General features: G+C 28.6%; 1 protein-coding gene across 1 annotated transcript; it reads left to right on the forward strand.

Moving 5' to 3' along the window:
* The first annotated feature begins 2,766 nt into the window (after positions 1–2,766).
* On the forward strand, positions 2,767–5,184 carry LOC129743417 (N-acetylgalactosaminyltransferase 6-like). Its single transcript, XM_055735451.1, has 5 exons — positions 2,767–2,905; positions 2,971–3,323; positions 3,388–3,740; positions 4,065–4,933; positions 4,999–5,184. The coding sequence occupies exons 1-5, from the start codon at positions 2,864–2,866 to the stop codon at positions 5,182–5,184; spliced, it is 1,803 nt and encodes a 600-aa protein (XP_055591426.1). The 5' UTR covers positions 2,767–2,863.
* Positions 5,185–12,741: the final 7,557 nt, after the last annotated feature.

Here is a 12,741-nt window from a genome sequence, read left to right on the forward strand (position 1 = left end):
AATCTATGAGATCATACACAGCTCTCTTTTTTATTTCATCATCTGAAATTGCTTTAAAATAACAAAATGAATTAGGAAATCACAATTTTGGGTCAACTCATAAACTTTGCATGTTATTTGGTCAATTTGGATTTGGTGGCCCACAATTCTCCACCATTTTTCAAAATCCAAAAAATATTGCTTTTTTTTTTAAACAATCTGAATTTAGGGAAAATAACTTATTAAAAATTTCAAAAAAATACCTTATGATACCCTGAAAATGTAGAAAACCATAACATTTTTTATTTTCATTTTATCTTCTATAATGAAGAAGTTATGGAACAACGAAAAAAAGTGGCCCATGATTCCCCACTCTCCCATACATATTACTATTGCCATTTTTGTCATTTTTGTCATTTTTTGTCATTTTAGTCATTTTAGTCATTTTTGTAATTTTTGTCATTTTTGTAATTTTTGTAATTTTTGTAATTTTTGTCATTTTCGTTATTTTTGTCATTTTCGTTATTTTTGTCATTTTCGTTATTTTTGTCATTTTTGTCATTTTTGTCATTTTTGTCATTTTTGTCATTTTTGTCATTTTTGTCATTTTTGTCATTTTTGTCATTTTTGTCATTTTTGTCATTTTTGTCATTTTTGTCATTTTTGTCATTTTTGTCATTTTTGTCATTTTTGTCATTTTTGTCATTTTTGTCATTTTTGTCATTTTTGTCATTTTTGTCATTTTTGTCATTTTTGTCATTTTTGTCATTTTTGTCATTTTTGTCATTTTTGTCATTTTTGTCATTTTTGTCATTTTTGTCATTTTTGTCATTTTTGTCATTTTTGTCATTTTTGTCATTTTTGTCATTTTTGTCATTTTTGTCATTTTTGTCATTTTTGTCATTTTTGTCATTTTTGTCATTTTTGTCATTTTTGTCATTTTTGTCATTTTTGTCATTTTTGTCATTTTTGTCATTTTTGTCATTTTTGTCATTTTTGTCATTTTTGTCATTTTTGTCATTTTTGTCATTTTTGTCATTTTTGTCATTTTTGTCATTTTTGTCATTTTTGTCATTTTTGTCATTTTTGTCATTTTTGTCATTTTTGTCATTTTTGTCATTTTTGTCATTTTTGTCATTTTTGTCATTTTTGTCATTTTTGTCATTTTTGTCATTTTTGTCATTTTTGTCATTTTTGTCATTTTTGTCATTTTTGTCATTCTTGTCATTTTTGTCATTTTTGTCATTTTTGTCATTTTTGTCATTTTTGTCATTTTTGTCATTTTTGTCATTTTTGTCATTTTTGTCATTTTTGTCATTTTTGTCATTTTTGTCATTTTTGTCATTTTTGTCATTTTTGTCATTTTTGTCATTTTTGTCATTTTTGTCATTTTTGTCATTTTTGTCATTTTTGTCATTTTTGTCATTTTTGTCATTTTTGTCATTTTTGTCATTTTTGTCATTTTTGTCATTTTTGTCATTTTTGTCATTTTTGTCATTTTTGTCATTTTTGTCATTTTTGTCATTTTTGTCATTTTTGTCATTTTTGTCATTTTTGTCATTTTTGTCATTTTTGTCATTTTTGTCATTTTTGTCATTTTTGTCATTTTTGTCATTTTTGTCATTTTTGTCATTTTTGTCATTTTTGTCATTTTTGTCATTTTTGTCATTTTTGTCATTTTTGTCATTTTTGTCATTTTTGTCATTTTTGTCATTTTTGTCATTTTTGTCATTTTTGTCATTTTTGTCATTTTTGTCATTTTTGTCATTTTTGTCATTTTTGTCATTTTTGTCATTTTTGTCATTTTTGTCATTTTTGTCATTTTTGTCATTTTTGTCATTTTTGTCATTTTTGTCATTTTTGTCATTTTTGTCATTTTTGTCATTTTTGTCATTTTTGTCATTTTTGTCATTTTTGTCATTTTTGTCATTTTTGTCATTTTTGTCATTTTTGTCATTTTTGTCATTTTTGTCATTTTTGTCATTTTTGTCATTTTTGTCATTTTTGTAATTTTTGTCATGTTTGTCATTTTTGTCATTTTTGTCATTTTTGTCATTTTTGTCATTTTTGTCATTTCTGTCAATTCTGTCATTTTTGAAATTCTCGTCATTCATGTCATTTTTGTCATTTTTGTCATTGTTGTCACTTTTATCGTTTTTGTCATTTTTGTCATTTTTGTCATTTTTGTAATTTTTGTCATTTATGTCACTTTTGTCATTTTTATCATTTTAATTATTCATGTTATTTTTGTAATTTTTGTCATTTTCGTCACTTTGTCATTTTTGTCATTTTTATCATTTTAATTATTTTTGTTATTTTTGTCATTTTAGTAATTTTTGTCATTTTTGTCATTTCGAAGATTCTTCTCTTGTCTGTATTTTGTGTTATTTTTTATTACTGTTGGTTGATGCTTTCTTTAAAGAAGAATCCAAGTCAATGAGAGCATCTAGGTTACAGAGGTCCGAAAGAATCGAAAAGAGGGACAGTAAACGAAAACCTTTCACTAAATTTTCACGCTTTCGTTTTACAACTTCGAAAGAAAAAAAAACAAAACTCTGTCAAAACTAACCGATGAGGGCTCCCGGCTCCCAGAGATTTTTATAGCGGGGGGACCACAACCTGTTCTCTTGCAAGACTCCAACGTGCACGCGCTCTCAGAATTTTTGGTTCTGTTTCATTTAGGATCTTAAATGCACAACCGCTGCCATATCATAGTGAAAGTGCATTTCCCCGATACTCAACGATATGTGAAAGGGTTCACTGATTGAAGCAAATTTTGGCACATATCGTATCGGGAAGTTTGTTGAGAAGGTTGTCGTTGAACTTTAAGTCGAACGGTTGATAAAAAATATTCATCTGACGCAGATCGAATTCCGCCAGATTTATGGGTGTCATGCGTTCTCTTAGAAAATATTCCAATCAAAAGGTTAGATCTAAATAATGAAGAAATGAAATTTCGCAAAACTCAAAAGCCATTTCTTCCACCTTCAGCATCACTTATCATTCGTTGGTCAATTGGTGTACACGGCATGTTTCATATCGTCTTGTGTGACCGTTACAATACTGATCGCGTCGTATGAAACGAAAAATAACACCAATATTGATGATCAATTTGAACCGGGCCCTCAGAGCAATGATCAACTTCGGGTCGATTGGCACGATTACGAGCTTCTCCAACGGGAAGTCGCCAGAAGCGGTCCCGGCGAGCAAGGCGTTCCGGTTGTTCTGAAAAGCAAAAAGGACATCAAACTGAACCGAAGGCAGGAACTTCGGTACGGATTTTGGCCAGGCGTGAGCGATATGATTGCCCTCAATCGATCGATTGCTGATCTTCGTCATCCAGGGTCAGTAGCTACAGCTTGATTTAAACTTCCAACAAGGTTTTTGAAAAAAATTGTTTTCAAACAGCTGCCGGGATAAACTTTACCCACTCGATCTGCCGAGTGTAAGCGTCATCATTCCGGTGTACAAAGAGCGCTTGAGTACGCTACTCAGGACATTGCACAGTTTGTTCAATCGAACCCCGCCAGAGCTGCTGAAAGAGGTTATTTTGATCAACGATAACAGTTCAGAAAACCCGCCCTTCAAAACCTACGTCGATTTGCATTTCCCACCAACAAAAGTTAAACTGATCAACCTGCCGGAGAGAGTTGGATCCATCAAGGCCCGGATGAAGGGCGCCCAAGCTGCCACCGGAAGTGTTCTAGTTTTTGCTCAATCCCACATCGAGGTCAGTACCAACTGGCTGCCTCCCCTCATTGGTAAGTGACTTCGGATAACAGTGTCCAAAAAAAAGCACAGCCCTGAATTTTACAAACATTATCTATATCTAGAATTTTCACAACTTTTATGCATATTTCTGAATCAAACAATCAATCAATCAAATTATGAAATTACTTTGTTGAAAAAATCTATACATTTTGCATGTTATTCTATCAATAAGGTAGATTTGGAAGATTCCCCATTCCAAATCCAAAATAGTTCTAATGTTTTATTTTCTAAAAAAGAACATACTTCCATCATAACTAACGGTGAACTCTTCATTTAAATAATTCTCATCTTGGATCAATTCTATTGATTCACAGAACCCATTGTGGAGAACCACCGAACCTGTGTCGTTCCCCAGATCGATGCCATAGATGCGAAAACGTTTGAGAACTACGGCATGGGAACCGCCAAAAGGGGCATATTCGACTGGAATCTTTCCTTCAAGCGGGTACCCTTACGGGAGGAGGAAAAAGCAGACCCCATGGAACCGTATCCCAGTCCTGTGATGTCTGGGAAGGTGTTTGCAATCAGTGCCAAATACTTTTGGGAACTGGACGGACTCCCGGAAGGGCTAGAAATGAGTCGAGGCGAAGAGTACGATCTGAGTTTTAAAATATGGCTTTGTGGTGGACAACTCTTGGAGGCTCCTTGTTCGAGGGTAGCTCATGTGTTGAAAACCTATTATGAAGCAACTCCTTTGCATTTGAAGGAACGAAACTACAAACGTATTGCAGAAGTTTGGATGGACGAGTACAAATTGTTTGTTTATGACAGAAATCCAGTGTATCGAAGTCTTGACATCGGTGATATTAGCGCAGAGAAAACGAAAAGGGAAAATCTTAAATGCAAATCTTTTAAATGGTTCCTGAATAAAGTGGCGCCAGATATTCAAAAACATTACCCGATGATTGACCCGCCACCGTTCGCATCCGGGGTGATACAGAATGTGGCCTATCCGGAAGTATGTCTGGATACGCTGGACCGCAGACCGGGTCAGAGAATAGTGCTCAATCAGTGTTCCGAGAACAGAACTCATCCCATAAAAACGCAAAATTTTCGGCTCAGTTACTTTCGAGATATCCGGACGACGGCTTTCGATACCTGCCTAGATGGGTCGAACAATTCGGAGGTCCTTCTGTACAGATGCCACGAGGAACAGGGAAATCAGATGTGGCAGTATTCACTGGTAAATATGGAAAAAAATAATTATTTTATCGAATAACGTTTATAATGTTCTAATTCATCACATAGGAAAGCAAAAACATATTCCTAGGCAAAATCGAACGAAATCAGTGCTTGGATATCGTTGACAGTAAGCCAGTAACGACATATTGTGACGATCAGAAGTCCACCCAAAAATGGATGTGGGGTTACGCCAACGTTCGAAGGTTAAACAAATGGCGTCACTATGGAGCTAAGTTAATTGAAGTATACTAAGCATCTTTAATATAATAACAAATAAAAAAAATAATTATGTAAAAGGTTGTCTGTGCACTTTCCAATCATCGGCGTTTTTTTCCAAACTTCTAGAAGAAACCAGATAATTACTTTTGCAAAGTTGCGCATTAATATTTGGCATTGGTTGTTCTTTAAAAAAGCATTATCCTAAAGTACACGTTTTGGTTTTTTTACAAAAAGTCTTAATTTTGGACTTCTTTTTGTTTTGAGACTGTTCTTATTCACCTCCATCGTACTCTAACTCTACTCTAATTCCACAATTCCATCCGCAAAAATTTGACGATGGAGACAGTAAAACCACTGACCGTAAAACTTAAATAATTTCATAACTTTTACCACATCAAGTTTCGACTTCCTGGGGATATTAACTTGAATATGATATTCTGATGAAACTTTATAGAAAGATCAATCAACATAAACTCTTGGAAGTACATGTGCAAGTACATTTTTGGTTTTTGCCAGCTAAATATGTACAGTATGATTTCATCAAGATAGGCGAGTTTCATCAAGAATAGGCTGAATTTCGTTAAATAGGTAACTTCTAAGTTTAGAATTGAAAAGCGGAAAAACTTTCGATGTTTCTAATATGAAAAGGTAAAGTATTGAACAGGTTTAAACCTTTGTTCAGAAAACTGTTAGAGACATTTGAGGTTCTACTTCTAGACATATAAAGTTCGAGTTTACTTTGCCTCTCGTACTATACGAGTGGATCTCAGAAATGAATTTAATGTTGGTTTTTGTAAGGTTTTTTAAGATTTAATAGATCAAAATACAGTTTTCAAATTTATTTAAAATATGCATGGGAAGCTCACATTCGCAGAGTGAAGTTGATTAGTTGGAAAAAGTATTGAAAGCTTTTTCACAATTTTCAATGTTTTATTTTGTAACGTTGAAAGAGGTTTCAGATGTTCAGAAGCTGTACATCCCCATATACTATTCATATACGCAAAGTGCGGGTATAGGCGTAATACATTTTCCATGCTACACTTTCAGAAATAAGATGTCGTATTTTCTTCAGGGCGAATATGAATGTGGTGACTTTGGATCTTACTTTAAATATGTGTTCCAGCGTAGATTTTCATCAACCAGTTATCCGAGATATTTGACTTTAGAAACTTGTTCAATAGCTATATCATTAACAAAAATTAGAATTTTATCTGATTTTTTTATGTAGGTTAAATAAAATGAAGTTTGTTTTTTCCAAATTCAATTCCATACAATTTTGATTAAAGAAAGATATTAGGATATGGATGTCTTGCGAAATATATTCTTTCAGCAAGCCGAGGTTTTCAACTACATAAATCAGAGATGCGTCAGCTGTAATTTACCTTTCAAAGAAAGGGAAAACATATCAATTAAGTACATGATTAATAACAAAGGTCCCAGAATGGAACCTTAAGTTATTCCATATTTGATAGGTATGGTTTTGCTTTCCTTGAAATGAATTTTCAAAAGCTGTTGTCTGTTGGACAGGTATGAATCCATAAGCTTTCTAGCATTTCCTGAGAATCCGAACATATTTCATTTTTTCACTAAAATAAATTGAATCGAATTTAAATATCATTGTCATTTATATAGGGGAGAGTGGGGTATCGTGGGCCATGGGGAAACGTGGGCCACTTTTAATATCTCAGATGTGTGTTGAGATAAAAATCTCAAACCAACTGTCATCGTCGTCGGGTTGCGTGAGCATATATTCCTATATGTTGTTGACTGAAATACGCATCATATGCTTCTTTTATTTATCAAACTAAAAAAAGTTAGAAAAATTTACTTACATAATTAAAAAAAAACACCCGCTAATTTCATCGATGGGGAACCTAAAGTGCATAACAAAAATATGCCCATACGCTTATGATCTAAGTTTTGTCATGATCTTTCACGTGGAAAAGGAGTTTTTGATGAAAAATGAATTAGTCACACAAACACAACCAATTTGCAAATCATAGCTTGTGGGGAATCGTGGGCCACCATCTTGAATCACCTATATTTTATGTTTTTATACACATTCAGAACTTAAAATACGTTTTTTCTATCTGTAAAGTTTTCTTATGCCAAATGAACAGTAATGAAAATTATTTTGTCCATCCTATATAAGATATTTTGCCAAACATTCGCGAGCCAGGTTTTGGAATCTATGAGATCATACACAGCTCTCTTTTTTATTTCATCATCTGAAATTGCTTTAAAATAACAAAATGAATTAGGAAATCACAATTTTGGGTCAACTCATAAACTTTGCATGTTATTTGGTCAATTTGGATTTGGTGGCCCACAATTCTCCACCATTTTTCAAAATCCAAAAAATATTGCTTTTTTTTTAAACAATCTGAATTTAGGGAAAATAACTTATTAAAAATTTCAAAAAAATACCTTATGATACCCTGAAAATGTAGAAAACCATAACATTTTTTATTTTCATTTTATCTTCTATAATGAAGAAGTTATGGAACAACGAAAAAAAGTGGCCCATGATTCCCCACTCTCCCATACATATTACTATTGCCATTTTTGTCATTTTTGTCATTTTTTGTCATTTTAGTCATTTTAGTCATTTTTGTAATTTTTGTCATTTTTGTAATTTTTGTCATTTTTGTCATTTTTTGTCATTTTAGTCATTTTAGTCATTTTTGTAATTTTTGTCATTTTTGTAATTTTTGTAATTTTTGTAATTTTTGTCATTTTCGTTATTTTTGTCATTTTCGTTATTTTTGTCATTTTCGTTATTTTTGTCATTTTTGTCATTTTTGTCATTTTTGTCATTTTTGTCATTTTTGTCATTTTTGTCATTTTTGTCATTTTTGTCATTTTTGTCATTTTTGTCATTTTTGTCATTTTTGTCATTTTTGTCATTTTTGTCATTTTTGTCATTTTTGTCATTTTTGTCATTTTTGTCATTTTTGTCATTTTTGTCATTTTTGTCATTTTTGTCATTTTTGTCATTTTTGTCATTTTTGTCATTTTTGTCATTTTTGTCATTTTTGTCATTTTTGTCATTTTTGTCATTTTTGTCATTTTTGTCATTTTTGTCATTTTTGTCATTTTTGTCATTTTTGTCATTTTTGTCATTTTTGTCATTTTTGTCATTTTTGTCATTTTTGTCATTTTTGTCATTTTTGTCATTTTTGTCATTTTTGTCATTTTTGTCATTTTTGTCATTTTTGTCATTTTTGTCATTTTTGTCATTTTTGTCATTTTTGTCATTTTTGTCATTTTTGTCATTTTTGTCATTTTTGTCATTTTTGTCATTTTTGTCATTTTTGTCATTTTTGTCATTTTTGTCATTTTTGTCATTTTTGTCATTTTTGTCATTTTTGTCATTTTTGTCATTTTTGTCATTTTTGTCATTTTTGTCATTTTTGTCATTTTTGTCATTTTTGTCATTTTTGTCATTTTTGTCATTTTTGTCATTTTTGTCATTTTTGTCATTTTTGTCATTTTTGTCATTTTTGTCATTTTTGTCATTTTTGTCATTTTTGTCATTTTTGTCATTTTTGTCATTTTTGTCATTTTTGTCATTTTTGTCATTTTTGTCATTTTTGTCATTTTTGTCATTTTTGTCATTTTTGTCATTTTTGTCATTTTTGTCATTTTTGTCATTTTTGTCATTTTTGTCATTTTTGTCATTTTTGTCATTTTTGTCATTTTTGTCATTTTTGTCATTTTTGTCATTTTTGTCATTTTTGTCATTTTTGTCATTTTTGTCATTTTTGTCATTTTTGTCATTTTTGTCATTTTTGTCATTTTTGTCATTTTTGTCATTTTTGTCATTTTTGTCATTTTTGTCATTTTTGTCATTTTTGTCATTTTTGTCATTTTTGTCATTTTTGTCATTTTTGTCATTTTTGTCATTTTTGTCATTTTTGTCATTTTTGTCATTTTTGTCATTTTTGTCATTTTTGTCATTTTTGTCATTTTTGTCATTTTTGTCATTTTTGTCATTTTTGTCATTTTTGTCATTTTTGTCATTTTTGTCATTTTTGTCATTTTTGTCATTTTTGTCATTTTTGTCATTTTTGTCATTTTTGTCATTTTTGTCATTTTTGTCATTTTTGTCATTTTTGTCATTTTTGTCATTTTTGTCATTTTTGTCATTTTTGTCATTTTTGTCATTTTTGTCATTTTTGTCATTTTTGTCATTTTTGTCATTTTTGTCATTTTTGTCATTTTTGTCATTTTTGTCATTTTTGTCATTTTTGTCATTTTTGTCATTTTTGTCATTTTTGTCATTTTTGTCATTTTTGTCATTTTTGTCATTTTTGTCATTTTTGTCATTTTTGTCATTTTTGTCATTTTTGTCATTTTTGTCATTTTTGTCATTTTTGTCATTTTTGTCATTTTTGTCATTTTTGTCATTTTTGTCATTTTTGTCATTTTTGTCATTTTTGTCATTTTTGTCATTTTTGTCATTTTTGTCATTTTTGTCATTTTTGTCATTTTTGTCATTTTTGTCATTTTTGTCATTTTTGTCATTTTTGTCATTTTTGTCATTTTTGTCATTTTTGTCATTTTTGTCATTTTTGTCATTTTTGTCATTTTTGTCATTTTTGTCATTTTTGTCATTTTTGTCATTTTTGTCATTTTTGTCATTTTTGTCATTTTTGTCATTTTTGTCATTTTTGTCATTTTTGTCATTTTTGTCATTTTTGTCATTTTTGTCATTTTTGTCATTTTTGTCATTTTTGTCATTTTTGTCATTTTTGTCATTTTTGTCATTTTTGTCATTTTTGTCATTTTTGTCATTTTTGTCATTTTTGTCATTTTTGTCATTTTTGTCATTTTTGTCATTTTTGTCATTTTTGTCATTTTTGTCATTTTTGTCATTTTTGTCATTTTTGTCATTTTTGTCATTTTTGTCATTTTTGTCATTTTTGTCATTTTTGTCATTGTCATTTTTTCATTTTTGTCATTTTTGTCATTTTTGTCATTTTTGTCATTTTTGTCATTTTTGTCATTTTTGTCATTTTTGTCATTTTTGTCATTTTTGTCATTTTTGTCATTTTTGTCATTTTTGTCATTTTTGTCATTTTTGTCATTTTTGTCATTTTTGTCATTTTTGTCATTTTTGTCATTTTTGTCATTTTTGTCATTTTTGTCATTTTTGTCATTTTTGTCATTTTTGTCATTTTTGTCATTTTTGTCATTTTTGTCATTTTTGTCATTTTTGTCATTTTTGTCATTTTTGTCATTTTTGTCATTTTTGTCATTTTTGTCATTTTTGTCATTTTTGTCATTTTTGTCATTTTTGTCATTTTTGTCATTTTTGTCATTTTTGTCATTTTTGTCATTTTTGTCATTTTTGTCATTTTTGTCATTTTTGTCATTTTTGTCATTTTTGTCATTTTTGTCATTTTTGTCATTTTTGTCATTTTTGTCATTTTTGTCATTTTTGTCATTTTTGTCATTTTTGTCATTTTTGTCATTTTTGTCATTTTTGTCATTTTTGTCATTTTTGTCATTTTTGTCATTTTTGTCATTTTTGTCATTTTTGTCATTTTTGTCATTTTTGTCATTTTTGTCATTTTTGTCATTTTTGTCATTTTTGTCATTTTTGTCATTTTTGTCATTTTTGTCATTTTTGTCATTTTTGTCATTTTTGTCATTTTTGTCATTTTTGTCATTTTTGTCATTTTTGTCATTTTTGTCATTTTTGTCATTTTTGTCATTTTTGTCATTTTTGTCATTTTTGTCATTTTTGTCATTTTTGTCATTTTTGTCATTTTTGTCATTTTTGTCATTTTTGTCATTTTTGTCATTTTTGTCATTTTTGTCATTTTTGTCATTTTTGTCATTTTTGTCATTTTTGTCATTTTTGTCATTTTTGTCATTTTTGTCATTTTTGTCATTTTTGTCATTTTTGTCATTTTTGTCATTTTTGTCATTTTTGTCATTTTTGTCATTTTTGTCATTTTTGTCATTTTTGTCATTTTTGTCATTTTTGCATTTTTGTCATTTTTGTCATTTTTGTCATTTTTGTCATTTTTGTCATTTTTGTCATTTTTGTCATTTTTGTCATTTTTGTCATTTTTGTCATTTTTGTCATTTTTGTCATTTTTGTCATTTTTGTCATTTTTGTCATTTTTGTCATTTTTGTCATTTTTGTCATTTTTGTCATTTTTGTCATTTTTGTCATTTTTGTCATTTTTGTCATTTTTGTCATTTTTGTCATTTTTGTCATTTTTGTCATTTTTGTCATTTTTGTCATTTTTGTCATTTTTGTCATTTTTGTCATTTTTGTCATTTTTGTCATTTTTGTCATTTTTGTCATTTTTGTCATTTTTGTCATTTTTGTCATTTTTGTCATTTTTGTCATTTTTGTCATTTTTGTCATTTTTGTCATTTTTGTCATTTTTGTCATTTTTGTCATTTTTGTCATTTTTGTCATTGTCATTTTTTCATTTTTGTCATTTTTGTCATTTTTGTCATTTTTGTCATTTTTGTCATTTTTGTCATTTTTGTCATTTTTGTCATTTTTGTCATTTTTGTCATTTTTGTCATTTTTGTCATTTTTGTCATTTTTGTCATTTTTGTCATTTTTGTCATTTTTGTCATTTTTGTCATTTTTGTCATTTTTGTCATTTTTGTCATTTTTGTCATTTTTGTCATTTTTGTCATTTTTGTCATTTTTGTCATTTTTGTCATTTTTGTCATTTTTGTCATTTTTGTCATTTTTGTCATTTTTGTCATTTTTGTCATTTTTGTCATTTTTGTCATTTTTGTCATTTTTGTCATTTTTGTCATTTTTGTCATTTTTGTCATTTTTGTCATTTTTGTCATTTTTGTCATTTTTGTCATTTTTGTCATTTTTGTCATTTTTGTCATTTTTGTCATTTTTGTCATTTTTGTCATTTTTGTCATTTTTGTCATTTTTGTCATTTTTGTCATTTTTGTCATTTTTGTCATTTTTGTCATTTTTGTCATTTTTGTCATTTTTGTCATTTTTGTCATTTTTGTCATTTTTGTCATTTTTGTCAATTTTGTCATTTTTGTCAATTCTGTCATTTTTTTTCATTTTTGTTGTCATTTTTGTTATTTTGGTCATTTTGGTCATTTTGGTCATTTTGGTCATTTTGGTCATTTTGGTCATTTTGGTCATTTTTGTCATTTTGGTCATTTTTGTCATTTTTGTCATTTTTGTCATTTTTGTCATTTTTGTCAATTTTGTCAATTTTGTCATTTTTGTCATTTTTGTCATTTTTGTCATTTTTGTCATTTTTGTCATTTTTGTCATTTTTGTCATTTTTGTCATTTTTGTCATTTTTGTCATTTTTGTCATTTTTGTCATATTTGTCATTTTTGTCATATTTGTCATTTTTGTCATTTTTGTCATTTTTGTCATTTTTGTCATTTTTGTCATTTTTGTCATTTTTGTCATTTTTGTCATTTTTGTCATTTTTGTCATTTTTGTCATTTTTGTCATTTTTGTCATTTTTGTCATTTTTGTCATTTTTGTCATTTTTGTCATTTTTGTCATTTTTGTCATTTTTGTCATTTTTGTCATTTTTGTTATTTTTGTCATTTTTGTCATTTTTGTCA

The sequence above is a fragment of the Uranotaenia lowii genome, chromosome 2, assembly GCF_029784155.1.
Source record: "Uranotaenia lowii strain MFRU-FL chromosome 2, ASM2978415v1, whole genome shotgun sequence".
Classification (NCBI taxonomy): Eukaryota; Metazoa; Arthropoda; class Insecta; order Diptera; family Culicidae; genus Uranotaenia; species Uranotaenia lowii.